The sequence below is a fragment of the Petromyzon marinus genome, chromosome 20 (genome assembly GCF_048934315.1).
Source record: "Petromyzon marinus isolate PM22_M1 ecotype Great Lakes invasive population chromosome 20, UKy_Petmar_22M1.pri1.0, whole genome shotgun sequence".
Taxonomy (NCBI): domain Eukaryota; kingdom Metazoa; phylum Chordata; class Hyperoartia; order Petromyzontiformes; family Petromyzontidae; genus Petromyzon; species Petromyzon marinus.
This window is the reverse complement of record NC_133686.1, coordinates 4,150,083-4,176,837: the sequence shown is the minus strand read 5'-3', so window position 1 is coordinate 4,176,837 and position 26,755 is coordinate 4,150,083. Positions and strand designations below refer to the sequence as shown.

The following is a 26,755-nucleotide window of genomic DNA, read 5'->3' as shown; positions in this document are numbered from 1 at the left end:
AACACAGGGATTGTAAAAATACCAAAGCTCCCCCGTATGGGTTTAACACTGTTAGGGCAAGTGCTGTGAGTGAGCACCGTTGAATGCCAGCCCAGCACACGAGGGAGTGTGTGGCCAACACCAACACCCGGCCACCTTTATCTCCCTAGTGACGATGTTTATACATCACACAAGGTACTCAATTGAAACGGAGTCCACCTAGGGGAGGCCCAGAATCGGTTCAGATGACACCGATGTTTAGCTGTTAGCAGGGATCAAACTCGGGATTACCAGGTTCGTAGCACAGTACGCTCACCCGTTTCTAACAGCGATTAGAGGACGCCCACACACGCAGGCTAAATAAAGAAGTGGATCTGAGCGGGACACAGCACATCCTCCTATCACGCGGGGGCACGTTTAACAATCTAGTTGACAGGGCATGGAGTCACGGCAGATAATATACAGATTAAAAACGGGTCTTCTGTCAGGCATACTGCATTTCATTTTTCAGCTGTTTTCCAAAAACTTTCCACTGCTGCTGTAGTCGTCCACCTCTTCATTTCATATTTATCTGGAGCCTGCTTCAATAACGGCCCCATACATACTTTTATGTGTTTTCCAGTTCGATCACTTGCTGTAGTTCGATTCCGTTGCCGTCATGAATGTCGCCTGAATATTTCTGATGGTTAATATATTCTCCGCGCCCTAATTTCTATCACATTTTGGAAGAAGAAACACAAAGGTGATAAACCAACTTAAATAATTGCAAACGGACGAGACTCTCGTGGCACGTATCCAAATTGTTTATAAAGATTAGCGAGAACAGAAAAAATAAACTTCGTGGTCAACGAACCCCAAACTTAGCACACCAGTCCTTTGGGAACGTTTCTCCACCATCGAACACATCCGTACTTTAATAAAATCACATTCTGGTAAAGCCTCATTGATATCAAAAACTGTTATAATTACAACGTTGATTGGTGTAACGTCTCCAGAAAGTGTACAGAATAAGTGGAAGGAAAATATTCTCAAGTAAATGCACGCCAAAACATCCATTGTGCTGCCCGACTTCGAAAAGGCAATTAGCCGAGCGAAAACCGATTCAGTCATCCGAGCTCACACAAACCAAGGCCAAAATGAAACGATGAAAAATAAGGAAGGAGCTACTACGCTGCTGTACGGCGCACGGACAGAGCAACAATGTACATTCGAAACGGGAGGCAGATCAATATTATCTGTAGACAAATGTATTATAGAATAAACTGCAGAGTTAAAAATCACCGCTGCCCGATAGAGAGACTGGAGCGACGAGACAATTGGCACGGGGATTGGACAAAGGCTCAGAAAACAGCTGAGGTCTATTTCATGATAAATATAACCATTACCTTCCTTCATTCTCATCACACGTTAATTAGCATGACAGATTAAAAGCTTTTAACCTTTCAAAAAAACCCCATCTGAGCCGAGTAAGCCTGGTTGTTTCAACTCATGTTCTTGACATGTTCAACAAAGCTGTCGTAGCGTCCGACCCATCAGCTACATTGCTCCGATGAAGACAGAAAAACACTTTCCCTAATTAACAACACTGACAAATGTGACGTTGCATAACCCCTGCCTCCCAGACCCTGCCACACGACTCCAAGCCCCTACCCGACAGAACCGGTTTAGCCTTCCACTTGGAAAATGGTGGCAACCGCTCACAGTTTTAGCCCTGGATAATTAATTAAGTCCCCTTCAACGTCCTCCTTGCCTTTTCTTTCATTATCATCACCAGGCATGATATATCCACTGCTGGATGAAGACCGCCTCAATGCCTTCACCATCTCAGATCTCCAGAAACTATATCCATGTGGCTCCTGCACGCGCGCCAAATTCTCCACGCGATCTCCACGGCGGGTGTCAGCTCGGACGTGTTGCCTCCTTCGGCTGCCACTTGTTAAGTCTCGACCATTGCCTCCTTGTTACCCGCCTCAGAAAGTATACGGGATGCCAGAAGGCAGTCTCAAACAACAGCTACGATGCTCACTCCAGTGAAGCTTCTTCCGTTTACCCATTGATGGTTGTGTGCAGATGATAGTGCAAATGAGAATTGGTAGACATGACAAGCTGAGACTGTGGCAGTGAAGACGGCTGATGTTTGTGAGCTACTAAGCTGTTAGATTGCGCATTCTGAGGCCAATCAATGTGCACTCCATTAATTGAAACGCAAATGTTCGAATATAAGTAGCAACTGCATATTGGGGGGGGGGGGGGGGGGGTAGGGAAACGAGATTAAACGTACTGAAACTGTCAAATTGTCTAGATACATTTAGTAGTCTCCAAGTCAGCACAGTTCAGCTCGACAAGGCCTCTGGGGGAGTCCAGCGTAAAATTAGCAGCCACACAGCACGTGCGCAGCATCCTCCTGCACATCGCGGGATCCACAGACTCGCACAGAGATCCACAGACACACATATCCTGCAGGGAAATATCAGCCATCACCAGCATGTTCCACATCATCGCAGTTGCATCGTGAATTACTCTTAAAGTCATCCCTCGTCATACGGCAACTCCATATACCACAATTTTACCACAACGCAACTTACTGATTAGGGAACGAATTCGCTATATTTTACGTTAAATTCGCACTTACGAAACTGTCATTTGTACGAGCGCGCATTTGACGCTGGTACACGTGTTTTGCACGGCACGATTGTCACACTGTCCTGATTTTCCCCGCTGTCATGCCTGGCCCTGTACTTGCAGTGCATAACCAGGCGTGCAAGACAAAGATCCCCCAGTATAGCCTTAACAGACTGTTGGGGCAAGTGCTGTTTAGCGAGCACCTATGAAGGCCAGCACAGCACACGAGGGGGTGGGTGGCCAACACCACGCTCGGCCGCCTTTGTCTCCCCAGTGGCGATGTTTGGAGGCAGAGTCGGCCTCGGGGAGGCCCCATGATCGGTTCAGATAATTGTCACTGGTGTTGTTGGCCGTGAGCGGAAATCAACTCGGGTGGCTAGGTTCGTAGCGCGATGCGCTAACCGCTCCACCACCGCTACCCACGTGTACCTCATGCGGCGATACGCGGAATTTTGCTTTGCGGGAAGTTTTTAAGGAACATAACTGGTCCGTATACCGAGGGATGCCGTGATGATTAAAAGTGGTCAAATAACAAATGCATATTTCTAGCTGGACAACATACACAAGTAAACCAAACACTTTCTGGAAATTATAAGGGACCATCCATAAATGACGTCACGCGATTTTAGAGGATTTTTGGCCACCTCTCCCTCGTCACAAGACGTCACAAAAAGTCAGACCCCCTCAAATGACGTCACATAGCTCTGCCCCCCCCCCCCCCAAAATATATAAAACACGCTTCAAATCGCTTTAAACTATTGTCATTGTATTGCATATTTAATGTGGCGCTGCACTCTCATGTTGTAGGAGAAAACATTTATGAAAAAGTCTATTTAATTCAGTAGAACGTGTTGTCTATATTTATTTAAAGTTGAGCATTTTGATGTGACGTCACATTTCTCACCGCCCCCCCTTGTCACACATCGTCACAAATGTCTGACTACCCTCACCCCCCCCCCCCCCCCCAGGTGCGTGACGTCATTTATGGACGGCCCCTAAACTCATGAGCAAGAACAGCGTGCGCGTTGGCTGGTAACGAGTAGTAATATACCAACAGTGGTTGTTTAGACCACCCTCCATCACTGTCCCCACAGCGACGATGTAAAACTCGTCTACATCAAGCCAATCAGTTACAAGACAGTAATAAGGCATTAAAGCTCCAGTGTCGCGATGATTCCTCACACGAATTAAACGAGTATCGAGTTGTCCCGATTGTATCGCTGTTTGGGTGTCTAAAATGGCATGGCCAGTGTTGATTCTTTTGAGTGGGTGGTCTAAACCACAAATGTGTATTATTTCAGTGCTGTATTGTATATAAGTATAGATGCTCGATAACAGGCGAGGCATGATGGGAGGACCCCTCCAAGTCAGAATCATTCATTTTGGCCAACCAGAAATCACCTTTTGCGTGTATTATTATAATTCTTCAAGCATACACGTGTTTTACACCATTAGCTAATATTACATGCTCCAGTATAAAATAATACAAATCCAGAGTAAAAATGTAAAGGTGCATAAATGTTTAAGTTCATTCAACACATTGTTTGGGCTGTATAAAAATGTGAAAAGCAGATAGAATTTTTTTTAAATCACAAGAAGCAAGTCTTCTGTGGCTTCTACAAGTGAATACTTTCACGAGTAAGATAAAAGCCACACACAGCGAACCACCACTGTAGGCGCACGAACCACCACGCCTCCAATGACATTCAGCAATTTTTGCTGCGAGAAATCTACATTTGATCAATAAACAGGGACACGGCGACCTTGCCACATATCCATAAGGGTTTTTTTTTTTAGATCGTGTAAATGTGTCATTAAACCCGTCACCACAACCCGTCACAGCCAATTAGTAAGTTTTGTCACGTAAATAAAACGTGCAAATTCGGTATGAGTACAGCACACCGCTGTTGGAGAGTAAAACCCACATTTACAATTCGAGTACGACGTTTGGACATACTTACCGACATTTATATTCACGCGATCTAACTCTAAAAAAACTCTTATGGATATTGGGCGCGAAAGCCTACGTGTTAACTAGCCACATATCGCCTGTGGCCGGATGCTGACCGCCCTCTGTACATTACAATTTAATTTCCAATGACCTGAAGAAATTACCACAATCTGCACATTCAAATGAGTCCAAATTGGCTCTGTGGTGAGTGCAACGTTTGACCAACACAGCCTATTACCAGCCAGGCGGCTCAATGGCAGGGCAAGTGACTGGGAATGGGTTAAAAACTTGGTTGGGCATTGACTCGACACATCATTCTTTCAGGGTTGATAAAAAGTAGCACCGCTTGTGTCGGGGAAAGTGAACAAAGGCTGTCCCATTGATAGACTCGCCACTTTCATAGAAATATGGAATTTGCACCACTCGCTCAGTGAGGTAAGCAGTAGATGAGATCCTCAATGCCCATGTAAGCAGGAACTCGGACTTCTAAAAAAAATGCCCCAGTTAATGTAAATGTGGTTAAACAATTAGCACTTTAAAATGCTTTAACCTGAAATTCCTACAGTATTTCCCAATATAAAATATAAGTATGACTAAAAGTGCTACATCATTATTAAAATCTTTATAACATGTCTAATTTTACTTTTTTTATGTAGGTGTTAATCTATATACCGCAGCAAATGGCAATGTACATTCAAACAATGCTACACGATGGAAGACCCTTTAAAAATTTGAGGCTTGTTTTCCACAACCAAATAATTGTATCGAACGTTACTTTGTTCCACGATGATTCAATTGCATATATCATGCCCTGGCATAAAGGCAACCAATAAGTGAATCACAAAGGCACAGGGATCTTTGGTCAGACTCTGATTATCTGGCGTATACTGATATACCGATGAGCTGTATCTAGTGGCGGCTCCAGATTTAAAGTAAACTACACTTTAAATTCTCCAGTCACGATGCGATGTGCATGCATGGGATTGAGTCCTGTATGTGGCTTATTCAGCTTCTGCTCAACCAAGTCCAGGTCACAATGCAGCGTCCCAGGAAAACTGGTTTGATGGGGTGGGAGACTGGCACGGTGCAGAATCAATCATCATCGATTACCAGCATTAACAATTATCATCACCATCACTGCACATCATGTTCAATGAACAATCCACCTGCACATATCACCTGAGGTGGACTTTGTTGTTTCTTCACACTGGTGACACTAGCCACCACTGGTTGTACTTCAGCCCCTCCTCAAACGTAAAAGGGGTAAACGTCGTTAACCCTTTTAAGAGCAACAAAGCCTGACCGGACATGGATAAACATAAGATCTGCTGAAAAAAACAAACTTCCTAAGTCAGTTAGGAGCCCTGACTTTAAGCCACTATGATATGCAGCCAACTCTAAACACACAATAGAAACGTACACGAACATTCATTAATAAACAAGAGAGAACCCTTTCATATAAAAACAAAATACAGTAAAACCTTGGATTGCGAGCATAATTCATTCCGGAAACGTGTTTGTAATCCAAAGCACTCGTATACCAGTTGTGATCACGTGATGCTCGGCAGACAAAGCGTATACGTACTACTCGTATTGCAAGACCTGGCTCGTTTATCAAATTAATTTTTGTTTAAAATTTTTGCTCGTCTTGCAAAACACTTGCAGACCAAATTACTCGCAATCCAAGGTTTTACTGTAACCCTATTTTGCACGCAAAACTTTGCCAACTGAGCTTTATAGACTGTTGAACTCACGTTGAAACAACTATTAAGGACCTGCATCGCAAACAAATGGGTGGTGTGGCCAGTACCATGCCCAGCCACATTTGGTCGCGCTAATGTCGGTGTTTACACACCGCACCAGGTACTCATTCATGGCAACGTTGACTAGGAGAGAGATAGGATGGCTCAAGATATCAAGCATAACTGATATCATACCATGGGCTGGAAATCGATCCTTGGTTGCTGGAATTGAAGATAAGTACGTGAAAAATTGCACCACCAACTACAAAAAAGGCCCCCTGTGTATCCAAGATAGCATGCTGAAGGCAAGTGCCGTTAGCGAGAGCATATATTGAAGCCAGTACGGTAAATAAGGGGTGGTGTGGCCAGGACCATGCACAGCCACCTTTGTCTCTGATGTTTGAACACAGCACCAAAGTATTCATTAAGGCTCAGTGGCCCTGGAGAAGACCCCAAGATAAGTTCAGATACCAAGTATAAATGATTGTTATCCATGTCCTGCTGTAACCAATTCATAAGACAATACACAAAGACAGTACCACTGCCCCCTACATCCCACAAGGAAAAAGATCCCCCCCCCCACCACTGTGTAGGCCGCACAGGCTGTTGCCCCAACATGCAACATGCACACACAAAGACCACGCTCGCTATGTAGAATTTTCATCTAACTCCTGTAAGATGTCGTAACGGCCGCAATTGTGCAGCGCCAGTGCCAGGATATTCACGGTGGCCTGGCGGCCCTTTAGACGCTGCCATGAGTTCAGCATCTGTACGATCATCTCCTGCTGCCCGTCGCGGTCAAAGTCGTGGGAGATGGCCGCGATCTGGCCTTGATCCAGGCCCAGCTGACGAGCACAGTGCTTCCAGTCTTTGGACAGGTTCCTCCTCAAGATGTCCACGTCATTGTCGTTGATCTTCCGAGTCATCCCTGCCCGGGCGGCAGCAATGAACATGTAAGGCAGAGACGTGTAAAGATTAATACAGTCTTTAAAAAAAATGCATGCAAACATACTGCGGGTAACACTGTACGTAGTCAACTGTGCTAGAAATGAAACCTGCCCTGCCGAATCTATTTTAAGCGGTTGTAAATGCTCATGGCTATATGGTAAATGGGTTCCTAATTCTAGGAGTTTATAAGTCCATTTGGAGGGTATTTTGATTTTAATATTTATCCAATTTGAACCATATCATTTTATGTTTAACTGTTATATGTGCTCGTTGTTAGTCACTAATATTCAAGTTGCTTGATGTTTGCAAGTTATTATTTGATGTATATAGTTGACCCGGTACAGCATCTAGAATTGCCCTGAGTATTAAGACATTACATAACTATAACAAATTATTACTTAATTACACTAGAATCATCACTAATGTGCAATCCTACATTAATCTCCAACACCTACGCCATAAAGAAACCCAATGTACCTCCCAAAAAGAGTTGAACTGCAAATGATAACCGTATTATCCCGCATATAACCCGCGGGATATACCTCTTTTTACAAACAAAACAAGACCCTGCGGGGTATATGGAGGTGCGGGCTATCAGAAATGTTTTACACAAAACGCTATCTTTGCAGGGTATATGCATCTGCGGGTTATATGTGGGCTATATGCGGGAAAATACGGTACAAAGTGACGGAAGTGTATAAGAATTTGACACATTGCAACAGCTGACTCAAAATGCACCTTACCTGCAACTTTGAAGGATTCGAGGTTGCAGTCTGGATTAGCGCTGCGTTGTGATTCGCTGGAGGAGCTGCGCTGCGATGGCTGATACCTTGGTTTGCTTTTAGAGTTCAGATTGATCACATTATTGTTTCCAATCTGAATGTTTTCCCCATGAGATATGTGGACTTTAAAACCTGAAACAAGCAAAAAAACATAAAACGGAGTGAAGAGTACCATAGTTGACTGTCCCAACCAATCTGCTCAAGAGTTGCTCAGTCATGGATCATCTTTCTTTCTCTTCGGCTGTCCATCGGGAACAATGCTGACTGTAGAGAATGATCTCCACGCCCTGCACGGTGGCTAAGAGAAGCTGCTGTCGTGCCCCCAGCTGCCCTCTCTGTGGTCTCAAGCACGCAGGTCCAGTGGCACACAGCGAGTATAACGACTGGGGAATGCACGAGTTGCCCCACAGTAGCAGCCACCAGCTGGCCTTGGTGCTGCCATCCATTGCCTCCATTGGTCGTGTTCTTCCGCATGCCAGCCAGATACCACGTCGTTGACCTACAAGTTTAATCTGCCGGAGTCATCAAGCAGCGCCCGTGCTGCCGACGCCTTCGCCGTGACCATGGCGGGGGGGGGGGGGGTTAAGCAGGCGCTGGGCGCCTTGCCCAAGGGCCGCCTGCGAGATAGCGGAAGGGGTTGCTCCAAGGTCCCATTCGTAAGCCATGGCCCTATGCCGCTAGATCATAGTTAAGAACATAAAACGGTGACACAGACTGCTCACGCAGTAAACCGCGTCAGTCGAATAAAGTGTCACCAACTCGGACTTTAAACCAGTGTAACTAGCTGATAGAAACATTTACATCAAGCGAATACACATGACAAGCAGGGGCAATGCTGACCAACTCCACAACACGAATACATTAGGGCTTCTTACCGGAAGTGGAATTTGACAGTGCAGCTCCCAAGTGCTCCATGCCAGGAAATTTGTATTTCGCAGTAAACGGCCAGCTGTCCATGACTTGCGGTGGCAACACTCCTGCGAGTCGCCCCATCCAACAGTGTGTAGAAGCACGGAGTTGATTGGGAGGAGAAAGAAACAAAGGAAAGTTATATTGCACGAAGTAAAATGTGTAAACTTTCCCTACGCAACAGCCTTCACATTGTGCGTATGTACAGGCAATCCTTTCGAACGCCCGACTTATGAACACCCGTACTTACGAACCAGCTTCCATCAAATATCAAAACAATGACCAGGACTTAAAACGCGAACTCGCAATTGCAAACTCACCCACGGAACTATTCTGTTCAGAGAAGCGATCCTCCGCAAGATATAATGAGTCGGCCTCACGCTGGGAGTGTTTGTGTGAAAGTGTGGGGAGCGATAGTGTAGCGGTTAGCGCACTGCGCTTCGAAAGCGGCGACCCGAGTTCGATTCTTGCTCACGGCCAACACCAATACCCGGTGCGGTGTGTAAACATCACCACTGTGGAAACGAAGGAAGCCAGGCGTTGGTGTTGGCCATCCACGCCCTCGTGTGTCGTACCGGCCTTCATAAGTGCTACTCGCTAACTGCACTTCCTACTACAGTCTGTTAAGGCTATACGTGGGTCTTTGTCTCCGACATATGTGTGTGTCGAGGAGAAGCGGTAGTGCAACGTGTGCTCACGTGTGCAATTGTGGTGACTCATTGCCCCTCCTTCCGACTACAAGCTAGTATCAAGACTCAAGCTAAGTGATAATAAATCAGTTATTTTTTCTATCGACGTTATTTTAGGTTTTTATTACTATAGAGTCTTTTTTACAGCATTACATGCAAATGTACAATATTTTTTCGAAAATTTAACAATGCATCCCTTTTTCTGTCGAACCGTAACATATTTCATAACACCGACCGTACGGACATTTAAATACAGCGCATTGTTGTTCCGACTTACGATCCGGTCTCAAGAACGAATTTGGTTCGTAACCCGAGGATTGCTCGTATATTACAGACAACAATGTTAGGCTAGCCATGAGAGGTCTCTCCTTATAATTGTCTCATTTCGGTTCCTCACGTCAACTGAGATGTAATTATTATTAAAACATTATTTACAGCAGTTTAACACGTAGGCTTTCGCGACCAATATGAACGTGTCATTAAATCCGCGACCCATCCGACAGCCAATTAGTAAGGGTTGTCGCGTAAACAGAACGTGCCAATTCGTTACCGGTGTGTTGGAGCGTAAACTCACAATTGGAGAATAAACCCACAATTGTGAATGTTGTGGATTTACTCTCCAACACACCGGTGTGCTGAACTAGTAACGAATTGGCATATTTTGTTTACGTAACAAACCTTACTAATTGGCTGTGTCGGGAGTTGGTGGGTTTAACGACACATTAATAATCACGTGATCTAACCCATTAAAAAAAATCTTTATTCGGGATATTGGTCACGAAAGCTTTGGTGTTAAACTGCTGTATATGGTGTTTTACAAAAATTACATCTCAGTGGTGGTGAGGAGCCAAAATAAGACAAAATTAGCAGGAGAGACCTCCTGCTATTATGGACCGTATACAGCAATCTGATTCATATCCAAAATTAAGACATACATTTCCAGTTTCAAGTTGATTTTGTTTAACCGTGTGAGAACTCACCCGATGACATGGGGTGCTGCGCCCTGGGCTCTGGATACGTAGCCCTCCCTGCGGGTGGCTGCCCAGAGTACCGTCCGCTCGGGACGGCCGCCCCCTTCTGACTTGCCGGACCACCCGCAATATTGACCTCTGACAGCGGAGCCGAGGATTTTGTGCTCGACAGCGAGGAGAGCGGATCGCGGTGGCGCTGCGAATCCTCCGAGTGCCAAGACCCACGCTGAAAAAATTGCTGCTCCTGATACGTGCTTGACGAGGGCTGCACCCCAAACGCAAGCGGTGAGGTGCGATGCGCCTCAGAATTTCCACGACCCGATGACGTGGCTTCCGGCGATTGATACTCCACAGGCACGGCCCTCGTTCTGCGAGGTTCTTCTGCATCCTCGGAAGGCATGTTTGATACCCTCCTGTTCATGACGTAAGCGAGATCTTGGTCCCTGTTTATGGGAAGATGTTGGTTCGTGGAAATATTTTTTTCATGGTAGTCTCGTTCATCTTGGAGTTTTGTCAATGTGTGTTCATCTTCAGATGAGCAGGAAATCCTAAAATAGAAGCAAATGCTTTTGTAAAATGCGCTCGGTACTCAATTCAGGATAAATTGTGTTGGGAGAGACCAGGGTTAGGTACAAGGTCAGTTTCAACATATGGGTGAGTAAAACCTTCGATTGTTAATAATTTCATTCATGAAATTTCTGTTTGCTGACAATGACAAACTGATGAGCATTTGGCCTACTCTTGTATGCTGTCCAGATGCCTATACATGTATAAATTATGTACCATCAGCCAAGACTAATACATATGAATGTAATCATTCATTAAAATCCATCCTTTTTTTCACGTGCCTCAAACTGCATACATGATCAATCAATTACTCCGATTATATGCTATTGATTCATGAAAACCTTACAACCACTTTAGCTTATATGACGTGCACCACATTGTCGGGTGATCTCAAAACAAATTAATTACACCGAAGTCAGGGGAAAGCAAGGTGATGAATTGCTACATCTCCATTAATAAGCACAGCGTTGTGCTTATGTTGTGACTAAATCTCAGCCTTGGCACCCAACAATGAACGTGAATGGGTTTTATATTCGGGTTGCCACGATAATTTTTCGTGATACCAAAATATTAACTTTCTCTCGATGATGATTTTTGCTCAAATTTTATCATGTTGTAAATGTGGTTCATATGTTGATGCACTTAAAATGCAGATATTGCTTAACGATGCTTAAAGGTAATTAAAATGAAGTTCATACAACATAAGCTTGCCATAAGTCTTACAATAATATCAATTTCACAAAAGCATATAACCAAGCATGCTGTTAGAAAATGGTGTCATGCAACCACCATGCTGCTAATTACTCGGGAAAACAATATACAAAGTACTAATTAGTTGTTATTTTACTAAATTATGTACTTTATTGTTACTTTATAAATACTGTCAGGAAACAAAATCACGATCAAGCAATGCTTTGTAATACTGACGATACGTTTACTGTCGACCTTACGTTGAGACATATCATAGTACCGCCACAATGTGACAGGCAACCCTTTGAGGTTAATATCAAGAATAAGCGAACGAGCCAAGGGCTCCACTCACCGCGGCTCTTCACTCTCTGTAGGTATTGTGCCGCAGTCTGCGACAAGGAGGCTGTCGTCGACCACGAGCGTCTTGGGACCCAAGTCCTGGAGGCTCCTGTTGCTGGAAGCACTGCCCAAAAGCTCATCTGTCAAACGCGCAAAGCCCCGAGACACAAGGACACACATTTAGTTTTTTGCCCCGCTGTCATGGGGGGGGGGGCGCAAGTGTGTACACGAATGGGGGTTTCGTTTCATCAGTCACAGTGGCCAGTGGCATGCACCGAGACTTGGGAGAAATGCTATCTTAGGATTCTGTACCCGGTACAAACTGCCACTTGGGAAATACGTAAATTCAGCCAGCCCATGGGTCTTTTAAACAGCGGTCAAGCCCACCGAGATGAAGCATCATCCCATTTTACTGGAGAATGGGAAGAGAAAACGAAATAAAATTACCTTAGTTTATGTGAAATAAAAATACTGGGAAAGGTAAGCAACTGCTGAAATTTCTGAATTGACATTAACTAGCAAAGTGACAGCTAAACACGAACATCCTTTCAGAGGCATGGTGGAAGCGATGGTGGTCACAAAAACCCCCAAAGTAAAAATAAACAGTGACCGCTTATTTCTGGACATGTTCACTAACCATGGAACATTCATAAAAACACATCGCTATATTTTCCACTTAATCGTTTAAAAGATTTGACACACAAATCGCAAGCGTGCCGTCAGCTCACCGGACTGCGACTTGATTAAAGATTGTGGTGGAATGTCATGGTGCTGGTCTGACATCGTCGGCTCCTCACCCTGAAAAAAGGACACAGTGCATATCGGGTGTGTCCTGCTGCCACCTATCGAGACTCAGATTATCTTTCACATCAAACAAGCTACACCAAGCATACCGACCGTGTATGGGCGACCCGCCAACTCTCTTAAGCGAGCCACATTAGCACAGATATCAAAGCATCCTAACGTCTTATCATAATTAACCAAGGGCGGGCCAAGCCAAGGTCCTGGAGAGCACCACTCATCAGGACTCACAAGTCCAGCAGCCAGACCTGACAGACAGTGGCTTAAGTGCTGCTAAGGGGGCTCATAAAAAGGGTGGTTAGTTACAACCAATGGGAGACGAAGAGCTAAATGCCCATAATCAAAGACTGTGTTTGATCAACAAGAATATATGTAACACACCTTGACTTAAAGCTTTCGTGACTGCAGAAATTCATATTCTTTGGGTCTTTCGGTAAAGTCACATAGATCGGTAAAAATGTATAAATAATAAATAGAAAATAAACTAAAAAATAAAGATGAATGGATATTCGGACCACACAATCTGTAAAGCTACCACCCCAAGCGTTGGGAAAGAACCATCTGAGAACCCAATGAAAACCATCACCTTGCCATACATAGCAGGGGTCACCAAAAATATTTCCAAAATCTTGAGCAAACAATAGATCCAGGCTCGATTTAACACAGTACGTAAAATTCGTGATCTGATCCCATCTGTGAAGGATAGGAAACCTGATATGCAATACCCTGGCGTCTACAAACTAGGCTGTGTCTGCGGCAGGAGTTACATTGGGGAAACTAAGCGACATGTCTTGGACCGTGTTCGTGAACATAAGGCAGATTTAAAACATGGTAGGACCAATACCTCGGCCGTGGCTGATCATTGTTTTAATGCGTTTAGCTCACATGAAATAGATTTCTCTAAGACGAAGGTACTTTGTAAGCCCACTGGCTATCAACAAAGATTCGTTCATGAAGCCATCCAAATATACAGACACAATTTCAACCGAGGATGGGTACAAACTGAGCAATCATTGGAAAGACATCATCAACCAGTTTAAGTCATAACTGGCTGTGATGTTCCCATCCTGCCACCTTCTGATGTAATTTTTTTTATTTTTTCCCCGTCGCTTCGGCTCTCTGATTTCACATTAACAGGTTGAATTTCTCACGCCAACGTGGCCACCTCCGGACGCCGACCTCTATGTCGCGGTGGCTCTGCAATCTTACATTAGGATGCTAATCTCTCACATTAACATAGCCACCCGCGCACTCGTCGCGGAGGCCGCTCTCCGATCTTAAATTAACATGCTAATTTCTCACATTAACATCACTCGCCCCGCCCACTTCGTTTATGACCCAAGGACTAGACCCTATAAAACAGTCTGCATTCAGCAGCTTTCCCCCCTTTCCTCATGATGGCGATCGCTTGTGTTGTGATCGAAACTTCGTAGTTTTTTGTTTATTTAATATTTATTATTGTTATTAATTTGTACCCATCTACGTGACTTTACCGAAAGACCCAAAGAATACGTAATACACAGCAAGGGTTTTAGAAAGCCACGTGTTACAGTTGAAAAATATATATGGGAGCATATATTGTCATGCCGTTATTCATAATTGTAAAGCAGCATTGGTCATTACATGGATGGCGATTCACGGTGGATCACAAAAGATTTGTTTTTGTATCTCGGCACAGATCAAAACAACGAGTAACATATGCGAACAATTATTTTGCACAAAGCCCATTGCAAATACAAATTTCAGAACTACGAATATGTAAAAAAATACTTCTACCAATAGATGACGCTGACACATTGTCTATTCGTAACAGTTTTTTTTGGGTTAGATCGCGAAAATGTGTCGTTAAACCTGCCACCACCCAACACAGGCAATTAGTAAGGTTTGTCACGTAAATAGAACATCCAAATTCGTTACTAGTACAGCACACCGGTGGCCAAATCTAAGCAAATCTGGCCAAATCTGTCCGTCGCCTGATAAAGCTAGTTGAAATTACTGGCGAAACGTCGTACTCAGATTGTAAATGTTGTGGATTTGCTCTCCAACACACCAGTGTGCTGTACTAGTAACGAATTGGCATGTTCTATTTACTTGAGAAACCTTACTAATCGCCTGTGTCGGGTAGTGGAGGGTATCACGACAGATTTATATATTATGGACATTGGTCGCGAGAGCCTACGTGTTAAACATTGTCTATTGTTTCTTACAAGGTTAAAGCAGGGTAAATATATTGGTCATAGCTTTCTGGAAGATCGCAGAGCCCATTGAAATGGACGAAGATGGGTCACAGTGCTTAGTGTATTGGCCACCACTGTTGTAAGGGATGAAAACCGAGCCATGTAGTCATGTAAGAAAGTTAAAGAGATTTGTACGTCGATCGACCAAACATATACTGCACCAGGGGAAGGATGAGGGTCATGGTGATAACAATGAAGAGCGCCAGTCACATGTAATAAGAGAATGTTCGAACATCTTTGGAAACAATAATTAATTTCTTACCAGCTGCATCTTCATTTGTGTCACGGCAGCAGGTATCTCTTCTTCATAACTATTATAAAGAGGCTCAAATATTTTTTTGCACTCTGCAAAAAGAAAGGAAATATTATTCGAAAAAGCATGCACTCATCACTTATTAATCTGAAAAGTTAGCTATTACAAGGTGAAGTGTATATTTTATTAAAGAGATTAAGTTAATCCGTGGTCTTCTCAACCATTGGTCTATGGGGCTTGATTAACATGCCTGGAAAATGAATGAATTTGATCACAAAACACAGCCATTTAAACCGTGCTGCAAAATGCATGAAATATTTCTGTTTATTTATATATTTTGTATTATTTTATTGTTTCCCTTCAACGTGACTTTACCGAAAGAGCTAAGAATATGAATTACTGCAGTCACGAAAGCTTTAAATCAAAATTTATTTCTGGGAGGTTTGTTGTTGAGTAAGCCCACAGCGTTTTAACATTTTGGCTAACTGATTTACTTGTGTCCAGCCAACATGGTTAAATTATCAAAAACAGATAGGCGTATTTGTGACTGACATTGGAAACTACGCCTGTCTTTGGGCTAAGGGCACGCTGTATGTATTTTATGAATTCATTTCCAGAGAACACAATATCCCTAAACTCACATCTTAATTAGCGCACGATCATTGTACTGTAAAGTAATATTTTAGTTTTTTTTTTCGGGAACATTTACAGCAGACCCCACATATTCCAGCTTAACACTGTGTCCACCTTAAAGAAGTTTTATCACATTGTTTAAATAAAAAAAGCTAGGTCCTTCACCATATTGAGATGAAGCCAACGATGAGGCTTACAGGTCAAGTCACCTGAGAAACTCGGCCGTTCTTCAGGGCGCTGGTTCCAGCACGACTCCATTAGTTTGATTATACAGTGAGGGGAACGGGGCGGTACCAGATTCATGTCAGGTCGTTGGTTTTTCTCGGTGCAATTCTTCAGCACGTCGTAAGTAGTCTGATCCCCACATTGCAAATCTGCAAGAGAAACGGGTGGCTTTGTAAAAAAAAAGTCTCCATGCTTAAATCAGCATGCAGTATAGAGTTCATCTCTGTAGGTGGCCTCGAGTCAGGGGTGCAAATTCCATATTCCTATGGTGGGGAACAGGCTGTCCAGAGGACAACCATTATGAACTTTCCACAAAGTGGTACTCACTTAATCGATCCCAGAGGGTTAATGGGTCGAGTCGATCCTGGACGAAGATTTTAACTCATAATGGCTGTTTGTGAGTCAAGCGGTCTGACCACCATGGGCAAAATTTTAAACAGCACCGTGTAACTGTGATGCACTTTAGCTGCTCAAAGAAATCCCGAAAGACAAAACGCGTGTGGGTAATGATGACTGCATTTACGTTGGTACGGCTCCTTTTGGGTGATGATGACCCAGGTGAGGATTGCGAAGCTGTAGACGTCGGTCTTCTCGTTTGCCTGAAGGTTGACGTTGTTGAACCTTTCTGGGGCCATGTACGCCGCTGTGCCCATTCCCAGCTTCTTCTTTTTCTCACCAGAGACGGTGTTTCTCCTGGTCTGCTCTTCTTTGCCAAGTCGTGACCAGGTTTTACAAATGGACACTCCAAAATCCGCTATCTGTAGACACAAAGTACATTTTCAAACATAATTATTCATTTTAAATAGACCCACCCTCCCCGCCCCCATTTATATCCTGACTGTTGTATAGAATGGAAGCAGGTCTCATAAAACAACCACTGAGATTCCTTCACATGACCTCTGTTCCACACAGTAAAAGGAAAGGGCAGCACTTACCAACCCACTCTACCACTGAGCGTAATGTTCATTGCATGCCAATTCAAACAGATTTTTACATTTCCAGAGCCGGAAATGTTCCAAATAACGTGTAAAACCAATTTTAATGCAATGGATTTTATTTTTCCATGCATGCTTTTTTAATACAACAGTAGGCGGTGAAGCCAGCAGAATTCCTGGCTCCCTTGTTTTTATCCCATAGCTTATTTGTCAATCACATTGCACCGGATAATCATTTCAGAAATTATTTTGACCTCATGGAGGCTCACACCAACCGGCTGGATGGCACACGCTTACTTTTGCATGGAAATCGCCATTCACCAACACATTTTCAGGCTTGAGATCCTGGTGAATAATCTTTTGGCTGTGTACGTACAGCATGCCCTCAATCACTTCCAGCATGATCCGAGCACGAAGGCACCATGGAACGTTTTCCTTCTAGCAAAAAAAACAGTGCCAGAAATAAAGTTTATATAGAAAACACCGAAAATGCTAAATCCAGGTCATAGCTTTAAAATTTATCATAGCTTTACTATTTACTTTGATAATGAAAATTTAGTGTCATGAAAAAGCAATGTCTGTAAGGTTCCGATTGCTGGTCCTACTGCATACCTGTCAACCCATACGGTTTACCCATATTCTTGTACAGGGAAATGTAGTTTTCAGGTCCCAACGGTGCACAGCCATTTCAATGTGGGCAAAAAAAACAATTGCTTATTTGTTTGTTTCTCCCTTGTGATGGAACTTTGTAGGATAAACGTTGAGATTTATAAGGGTACGGAGTAACCAATAAGGTCTGAATTGGTCTGTAATAAGGTAGGGGCACTGATAAGGGGTTGACAGGTATGCGACTGTGTGATGGACTATGGACTGTTGCCGAAAATAGTTTTTCTTAGAAAAATTATATTTATCCTTTGGACTCTATAGACAGCCTCCAGCATAAGCGCAGGTGGATTGCACACAGATCATGAAAGGATCGGTAATGAGTCAACAAATGAGCAAATACATGAATGTGGCCACCATTGAAAAAGCACGGTTCTGGTGAAAACTCCGCAGTGAATGAGGTATGTTATTTCATCATTTTATGTGCGATAGTAGTGGTATTACATGATCAAAGATGTTATCAATGAATGAAGCTGCAATATGTCAACTACTGGACATCTGTGAAAAACAGCTTTATAGCTCATCAGATTTCTCCAGTATAATAAATATTCTCATTCCGAAATTTTGGCAATGTTTACAAATGGGTGGAATGGTTGCAACAGTAAATGAACCTGTTTGCTTCTTCTTCTTTCGTATGGCATTGTGAAAAGCAACAGTTTTTTTCATAATGATCATCATAAATGAATGCAAAACTTCCTCATCCAGCCCAATGAGGTGGTTGACAGTGTGGATTTCAGCGATACCGCAAGGAAGTGCATGCATGGAGCATTCATCAGTGATGTGCTTGATGGCTTGGACAACTCCACAGCCGCAGTTGGCCGATTCTTTGATCTTCCGTTTATGCAACGTGTACGCGCATCTGCCGTGTTGTGTTCGAGCGCGGTTCAGCGTGGTCCATAGTCGCCGTGGAAGAGAGAATCCCGGTACTTCACCGTCGGATCGTGAATGATGTTTGTTTGCCACATCCATAGCCGCCCATGATTCAGACCACCGAGTGGCGGTGTCTTTATTTTTGGCTGCTAGAGCGAAGGAGCGTATCCAGAACGGTTTCCTGGATTTTAGCCTTGGGCGTTGGGGTTCCTTTAGATCTTAATGGAGCGGCAGAGTAAAGTTCTTCATTATCGTGTTGTATTCCTGTGTCGTCTCATCATCGCGTCGGATGTTGGCCGGAGCGATATTCGCCAGCACAGGAAGCCACGGGAGTGGAGTAGACTTTAGGGAACTGCTGATACCAAGCGCGTTGTTAATTTCGGCGTCGACAAGGTTTGTGAGGGCTCGCACCCCACACCGGGGAACAGTACTCCGCTGTGGAGTTGAACAAGGGCCTACGTCAATATCTTCAACCTGCTGGCATTGCTTCCCCAGGTTGTTCCTACAAGTTTCTGAATAATATTCACTTATGCTTTCGTTTTACCTTCAGCTTGTTTCAGGTGGCGATGGTAGTTATGCGTCCAATCCAGGGTAATTCCAAGACACCGAGGGTGTTCGTCATGCCTTAGCTTCGCCCCGCAGAAGTGTTCAACGTTTTCGAAGCTTGTTAAGGAAAGCACCTGGTCGCAACAATTTCGACCAGTTCTAAATCCTGCTTGTTCCTGAGGAACTATTCCCTCAAGCGTGGGCATCAGCCTTTTGAGCAGAAGCCACTCCATTAGTTTGTAGCAGGCGCTGAGTAGGGAAATATGGTGGTAGTTTTGAGCATCCCATGCGTCCTTGCCTGGTTTCAGGCAAGGATGACAGCAGTGGCAGGTCTAGGTGACGATTCAGCTCCAGCCAATGTGATTAGTGTTGCAAGGTTCATTTTGGATGACAATTAGAAATGAAGCACCCATAAGCAGTCATGGGGATGAGTGTGGAACCAGCTCATTCAATAATCCGTGACAAGGTAAATTTCAGTGAAGGCAGTTTTTCAAGTGGCAAGGCTGTATAAGCAGTGTGTCAAGTCATGGCTTATGGACAAACCAAGACATATATTATACTGCCATTAACAATACTGTGGGATCCTGAAACAAATGTACTTAGAACGAGACTGAGTGAGGAGAGTCTGTATAGTGCTGCCGCTCACGGACTTCATCTGTAAACCAACGTTTGTCTCTTTAGTTAATAAAACACATTTGTACAGCATACTGCACGGAAATAAACTTATCAGGCATACCCCTTTATGCAGAAAGTCCACCAAATTTCCATGGCACATGTACTCCAAAACGAGGGAGTAGTTATCCTCTTGTAGAATGACGCCAAACAGCTCAACAATGCACGGGTTTTTCAGCTTCCGCAAGATCTTAGCCTCATCCTTGAGGCTCGCCAATTGCCTGTCGAGCACATAATTATTATTGTCATCATCATTATACAAATTATTATAAATTATCAACCTTTGTACACCCCTGCCATCTACATAATTCCATTCCATCACCGTTTTGTAAGCAATGTCAAGCAACTTGAGCGAGGTACTTAACCTTCACTCACCAGTGTGTTGAAGCATGGTCAAATAACCCCCACGACTCACACGGTGTGGAGAGGCGCTCGTGATTGCCAAAAGAGCTGTATATCTACATGTATCTATCAATTCAAGTGTCTATTACCAGTCTCACTCCACAGCCCTATCACCATAATGCACGTGAGCTGAATCAGGCACCAATTTGCGGGCAAAACACAATGAACAGATGAAGCACCACTTACATATGCTGGCTGGATGACCCCATTCCGCTGAACACCTGCTTGATGGCCACAATCCCGAAATACGGGTGTGTACACTTATGCACTTCGCCATACCGCCCTGAGCCCAACGATTGTTTCTTTACAAAGTCCTTAGGGTCCAGCAGAAACTCGCCACCCTCCTCCATGGCGAGTCATCAAAAGACCACCTGAAAAAACACAGCACAGTGGCCATGCAAGTTAAATTGTTAGGTGTCACGCAGTTGTGGTCCACCTCTGGGCCCGCTTAATACTGCCACCAACCCTGCACACTTTTTTTTTGCCGCACACTGATTTTCAAAGCAAAAATCGCGTCGGAATATTCAAAAATGTTACGCTGTACTGATTAGCTCTGAAATCCAGTATGTTGTAAAAGGGGCTTAAACATGGGCGATCTATTTACTTGGCTGACATTCACCAATAACAAACTGGCAAAACACAACACCTTTAGGAATAGGTTTTACCCTTTTAACTGGCACAAAAACTGACACCTTTATTCAAGGCATCATGTTTGCAATAACCACAACACAAGCAGTCAAAATGCAAACAAAAAAGACAACTCTGATAATAATATGCACTGTCCTTGAATTTGATTGGTCCACACCCGAGACGGCTTTTCTTAGAGCCTAGTCTCCATTGGTGTTGGACCAGAAGACGCCAAAAGGCGTACAACTCAAAAACAGCACACTATCAGAGTATTGAGGGCTCGGGGTGAGCATTTACATTATGATACCTCCTTTGCCAGTAACAAGATATAGGAATAGGTTTTACCCTTTTAACTGGCACAAAAACTGACACCTTTATTTAAAGCATCATGTTTGTCTTTTTTGTTTGCATTTTGACTGCTTGTGTTGTGGTTATTGCAAACATGATGCCTTGAATAAAGGTGTCAGTTTTTGTGCCAGTTAAAAGGGAAAAACCTATTCCTATATCTTGTTACTGGCAAAGGAGGTCTCATAACACAATACCTTTGTCAATAATATTTGACATATGATATGAAGGAAATAAAAAAAACTGTCTAGTGTCATAGATTTAACTAAACCATTCATGTAAAATCGAGTTAAACAAAGGTTTACAACACTGGAAATTATAACCCAACTCAAGGGCCCTTTGTAATTAAAATCAATTGACTCCAGATTATTTAACCAATCTCCTCATATAAAACGTCAAAAAGTGTACTTCTAATTCCATTGCTAATTATAACCGACCTCAATTTTACACCATGAAATGGTTTGTATCAATGATTCGATCAACCCGTTCATATAAAGAACGATTTCTAAAAAAGCAAAATATAACCCACCTCAAGCAGATTAGTTGATACTTTGTTTTTGTCAAAACCATTCCAGTAAACGCATCTGTATTACCTCCCATTAAAACATTCTTATTTAAAAAGAAACACCTAAGGACTGCCGATATTTCTCCCAAATAAAGATTTTGACTTGTTCCTGGAAGCAACAGCCGACTACACTTCACTTTATATTTATGTCGATCGTGCCGTTGCCCTTCGTGACTAAAGGTGACGCCACTGATGATATAATGACTTGTCTGTGCATCTGCGGTTGTGAAGATCAGTACGTGAGTTTCAGTACTTTATTTTCCATAGAGGTTGCACTTGTAGTTTGACGTTGGAAGATAGGTTGCCTTGGCCTTGTTGACTTGCTGTCATGCAGGCGAATGACTAATCTGGAGAGTTGTATTGGTCTCAGGCTTCTTCACAAAGAACAGATTACAGGATTACACAATTTATGATATCTGCTAAGTAAAGGCCTTCCAAACACTGTGCCATGGGGGTTATTTGACCATACTTCACTATTCTAGTCAATCTGCATTGGTGAATAGGGTATCGAGGATCATTTCACATGTCACTGTTAGCCATGGCCTCGATTTGAACTCAGGTGTCTGGGTTCATAGTGCCATGCACTAAGCACTACGACACTGCTCCACCTCTCTCGGGAGTATCTACTAACAAAAAAATACGTATTCGCCTATGGTCAAATTACCCAGAATGTGCCCAAGATCACGGCAACGAAGGCAAGTTGAGCCCGCATTGAGCTTGTATGGGCAACGACCAGGCTGAGTCGACCTACAACGGGTGTTGTAAGCTGCAGTGGCGCTACATTGTCAACAGATGGCAGTATTCTACTAGATTCCTGCAGTCACGAAAGCTTCAAATCTAGAATAGATTTGAAGCTTTCTAGAATAGATTTGAAGCTTTCGTGAATGCAGGAATCCACTCTTTGGTTCTTTCGGTAAAGTCACGTAAGTAGAAAAATAATAATAATAGATCACGACGTTTCGATCGCAACACAAGCGGTCGTCCTCAGGCGGAAAAAAATAATCAAGCAGTGGAACTTGTGTTGCGATCGAAATGTCGTGATCTATTATTATTGTTATATACCTACGTGACTTCACCGAAAAAAACAAAGAGTATAGTTTCCTGCAGTCACGAAAGCTTCAAATCAAGACTAAACTCAACTATTTTTTTATTTTACCAGGTAAGCCCCCCCCCCTCTTTATCAGAAGCGACCTGCCCACAAATGATAGCTCAACGAAGTGGCTTATCGTGTGGAAATGTATAGCAGCCAAATACTCGAAACGCGTGTTTCTAAATGTGGAGGGGGGAAAATACCGTAAAACCCGGATAAAAATTCACTCGACCACGGGGAGAGAGACACGCAAACTCCAAATATACAGGTGTCGCGGTCGGGATCGAACACACGACCTCCTGTATACCAGGAGAGGTATTCACATCTCGCCATCGCGGCGCCCCAATAGATGAAACCGTACCACATGCGAATCATATTGTGTACAATTCATGATTTTTTGTCTCAGTGGGGGTGATCAGTGAGACGAGGGTTCATGCTATTGATAGGGCTATGATGTAGTATACACAAAGCAGTTCAAACTTATATTGGAGTAAGAATAGCCAGTTGCCACTGGCGTAAAACACTGAAGTGATTTTACCTTGTACTGCAGTGTTGTTTATGCAAAGAACTACTCCAAGTTGCCTATCGCCAAACTTCAAGTAGCATGCTAAATATTGAAAAAATTACATAAAGTACTATACACATTATCGTAATTTGTTATACCGATTTAAATCGCATATATTCCCCGATAAACCAAAAACAAATAACCCCCCCCTCCAAACAACCATGCCTGCAATTACACATTGTTCAAATAGTCCAGGGGGTCGGCGACTTGCCGAAATCGGGCTCTAAGGACCTCTTCGTGACGTTATCTATTCAGGGCCACCCATCTCGTATTCACGTTGCATTGCGGCTTTTGTACATACTACGTTTTCTTTGACCGAATTCGAACAACAGCAACAACAAAATGCATCATCTTCTTGTTATTTCGGTTGCGCACTCCTGGCCTCAAAGCAAAAGGTGGAGGCATCTCTGAATACAAGGCCCAACCAGGAAGTCGTGGATCGATTCAGCAGCTAAGCATATAACAATGTCACACACGCTCACAACAAAAGATCCCTCCGTATAGCCTTAACAGAATGTTGGGGCAAGTGCTCTTATAGCCAGCACATATTAAGGCCGGAACGGTACACGAGGGGGTTGGGTGGCCAGCACCACGCCCGACCGCCAGTTGATAAGATTTATTTATTTTGTAAAATCGACGGCTCCTTATCTTGCAGAGGAACATTAAACGTTTTAAAGGATGAATATGTGCGCGGTACTGAGATTGTCGAGAGACGCGTAAACGCTTGGATGTTTGACAACTGTATATCTTAATGTGTGCATGTATCGGCTCAAACAGATACAACAAAGTGTCACTCGAGTCGAGGGGGGAAATTCCCAGCGGGGTCAAGATCGTAAAAACACAGCAGCTCCCTCTTCGCCAAACATCTTCTATTGTACCAACGACCATAAGTCAACTGCATTAGATTCGCTTAACACGTAGCAGGCTTTCGCGACAAATATCATCCATAATAGAGGGTTTTTTTTGTTTGGGTTAGATCGCGTGAAAATATAAATGTGTCGTTAAACCCGCCACAGCCAACTAGTAAGGGGTTGTCACGTAAACAGAACGTGGCCAATTCGTTACTATTACAGCACTAGTGTATAGTAGTGTAGTGTATAGTAGTGTGGTGTATAGTAGTGTGGTGTATAGTAGTGTAGTGTATAGTAGTGTAGTGTATAGTAGTGTATAGAAGTGTAGTGTATAGTAGTGTAGTGTATAGTGTAGTGTATAGTAGTGTATAGCAGTGTATAGTGTAGTGTACAGTAGTGTAGTGTATAGTAGTGTAGTGTATAGAGAAGTATATAGTAGTGTATAGCGTAGTATATTATTAGTACAGCAACACCGGTGTGTTGGAGAGCCAAGCCACGACATTTACAATCTTAAGTACGACGTTTCGCCAGTAATTACAACCAGCTTCATCAGGCGACAGCCAGATTTGTGGACAAGTCAACCGGTTTCGTTCCTCACACAAGAGGCGCCCAAATATGTCAATAATGTGTGTGCGCATTTATGCGAGCCCTTTGCTATTGTCCTTCCATGTCGTGTGTACTACTAAAACGTATTGTACTAACAACTTTAAGACGTAAGATTGCGTCGTGAAGTGTACACAGTAAACGACAATTCGCCGAGGTGGCGGCTGCGGGTTTCAAGAGGCGCTCATCCAGCTGTGGAGTGAGCGTGGCTGACAATGCCCCTCGTGTTATCCGAGAAGTCTTAAAGATTATCTTTTTATCCCCCGCCCCAAGACGATACTCCTACTTTGTAACAAAAATAATTTAGCGATTGGCTTCACATTCTTGGTTCTTTCGGTAAAGTCACGTAGAAGGGAACGCAATAAAATAAGAAAAAATATTATGGTTTTCACACCTCATGATGATTGCTTCTTGTGTTGCAGTCGAAACGTCGTGAGAATTTAATATTGTTATTATTTAATTGTTTCCCTTCTACGTGGTGACTTTACCGAAACAACCAAGAATATGAATCCCTGCAGTCACGAAAGCTTTAAATTAAAAGATTGGCTTCATGTTTACCTTGGGGGGGGGACCCCACCAACGTTCTATTCTTGTTGCATGGCAATGTTATATTTCTTTTTATTACAGTTAGTGGTCGTGGTGGCACAAGTGTTCACGAAGTTTTATTCGTGAACACTTGTGCCAGGGGGGGGGGGGAGTGTGTAAAAACAAACCAAACTAAAACTTTAACGGCGATGGTCAAGGAAGGCCTCCCCTCACCCAAGGCCTCCGCAAACTCTCACGTTCCTCTCTCACCGAACATTCTCCTCGACTAACCCTATCCATCTCAACCCAAACCCGCCACCGCCACCACCACCATCATAATAATCTTCACAGTCATCATCAACATTCGTCATGGTCAATCCACTGCTCGACGATCCCTCGCTCATCCCGAGGAATTTGGCGCCAACTCTCAGCGCACTCACCAACGTCCGCGTTACGTGCCCGAGGCGAAGACGGCCGTGTCGCTACCCCAGCAGTGGATAGATCATGGCTTTCCTCTCGCTTCTTCTTCTTGCTGCTGCTGCTGCTTGACAACAACGACGACGGCGGAGGAGGAGGCGGCGGTCGATTACTTCAACTCTCGACAGCGGTTGAGGAAGTGAGCCGCGTGACGTCACCCCGCCGTGACGTCGATGCTGGGAAATCCCCAATATCCAGAAAGTGACGTCGTCGTCATCATCAGCAGCAGCCCCCTTAACTGGATGAAGGGGAACACTCACTCAGGGGCCGTCCATAAAAACGTCACGCGATTTTGGGCGATTTTTTACCCCCCCCCCCTTCTCGTCACACGGCGTCACAAAAAGTCAGACCCGCCCTCATATATGACGTCACAAAGCTCTGCCCCCCCCCCAAATAAAACATGCTTCAAATCGCTTTAAACTATTGTCATTTCTAGATTTGAAGCTTTCGTGACTGCAAGGATCCATACTCTTTGGTTCAATTCGGTAAAAAAATAAAGTATTAAAGCTTTCGTGACTGCATAAAATTACTCATTGTTTTTTTTCGGTAAAGTCACGTATGTAGAAATACAATAAAATTATATTAAAACAAAAAACAATCACGACGTTTCGATCACAACGCAAGCGATCTTCATCAGGTGTCAAGAACAAATCACGGAGGTAAATACAACAAAAAAGATGA

The 26,755-nt window shown here is 43.6% G+C and overlaps 1 protein-coding gene across 1 annotated transcript; it reads right to left on the bottom strand.

Moving 5' to 3' along the window:
• Positions 1-761: 761 nt before the first annotated feature.
• RIPK1 (receptor interacting serine/threonine kinase 1) lies at positions 762-26,296 on the bottom strand. The gene is made up of 13 exons (XM_032957731.2): positions 26,038-26,296; positions 20,613-20,797; positions 20,089-20,245; positions 17,571-17,711; positions 16,862-17,096; positions 16,323-16,487; positions 15,490-15,572; positions 12,918-12,987; positions 12,203-12,329; positions 10,603-11,141; positions 8,900-9,001; positions 7,986-8,156; positions 762-7,222 (listed from the first exon to the last, which is right to left on the bottom strand). Exons 2-13 carry the CDS (start codon positions 20,774-20,776, stop codon positions 6,942-6,944), a joined length of 2,235 nt encoding a protein of 744 aa, XP_032813622.1. The 5' UTR covers positions 20,777-20,797; positions 26,038-26,296; the 3' UTR covers positions 762-6,941.
• Positions 26,297-26,755: the final 459 nt, after the last annotated feature.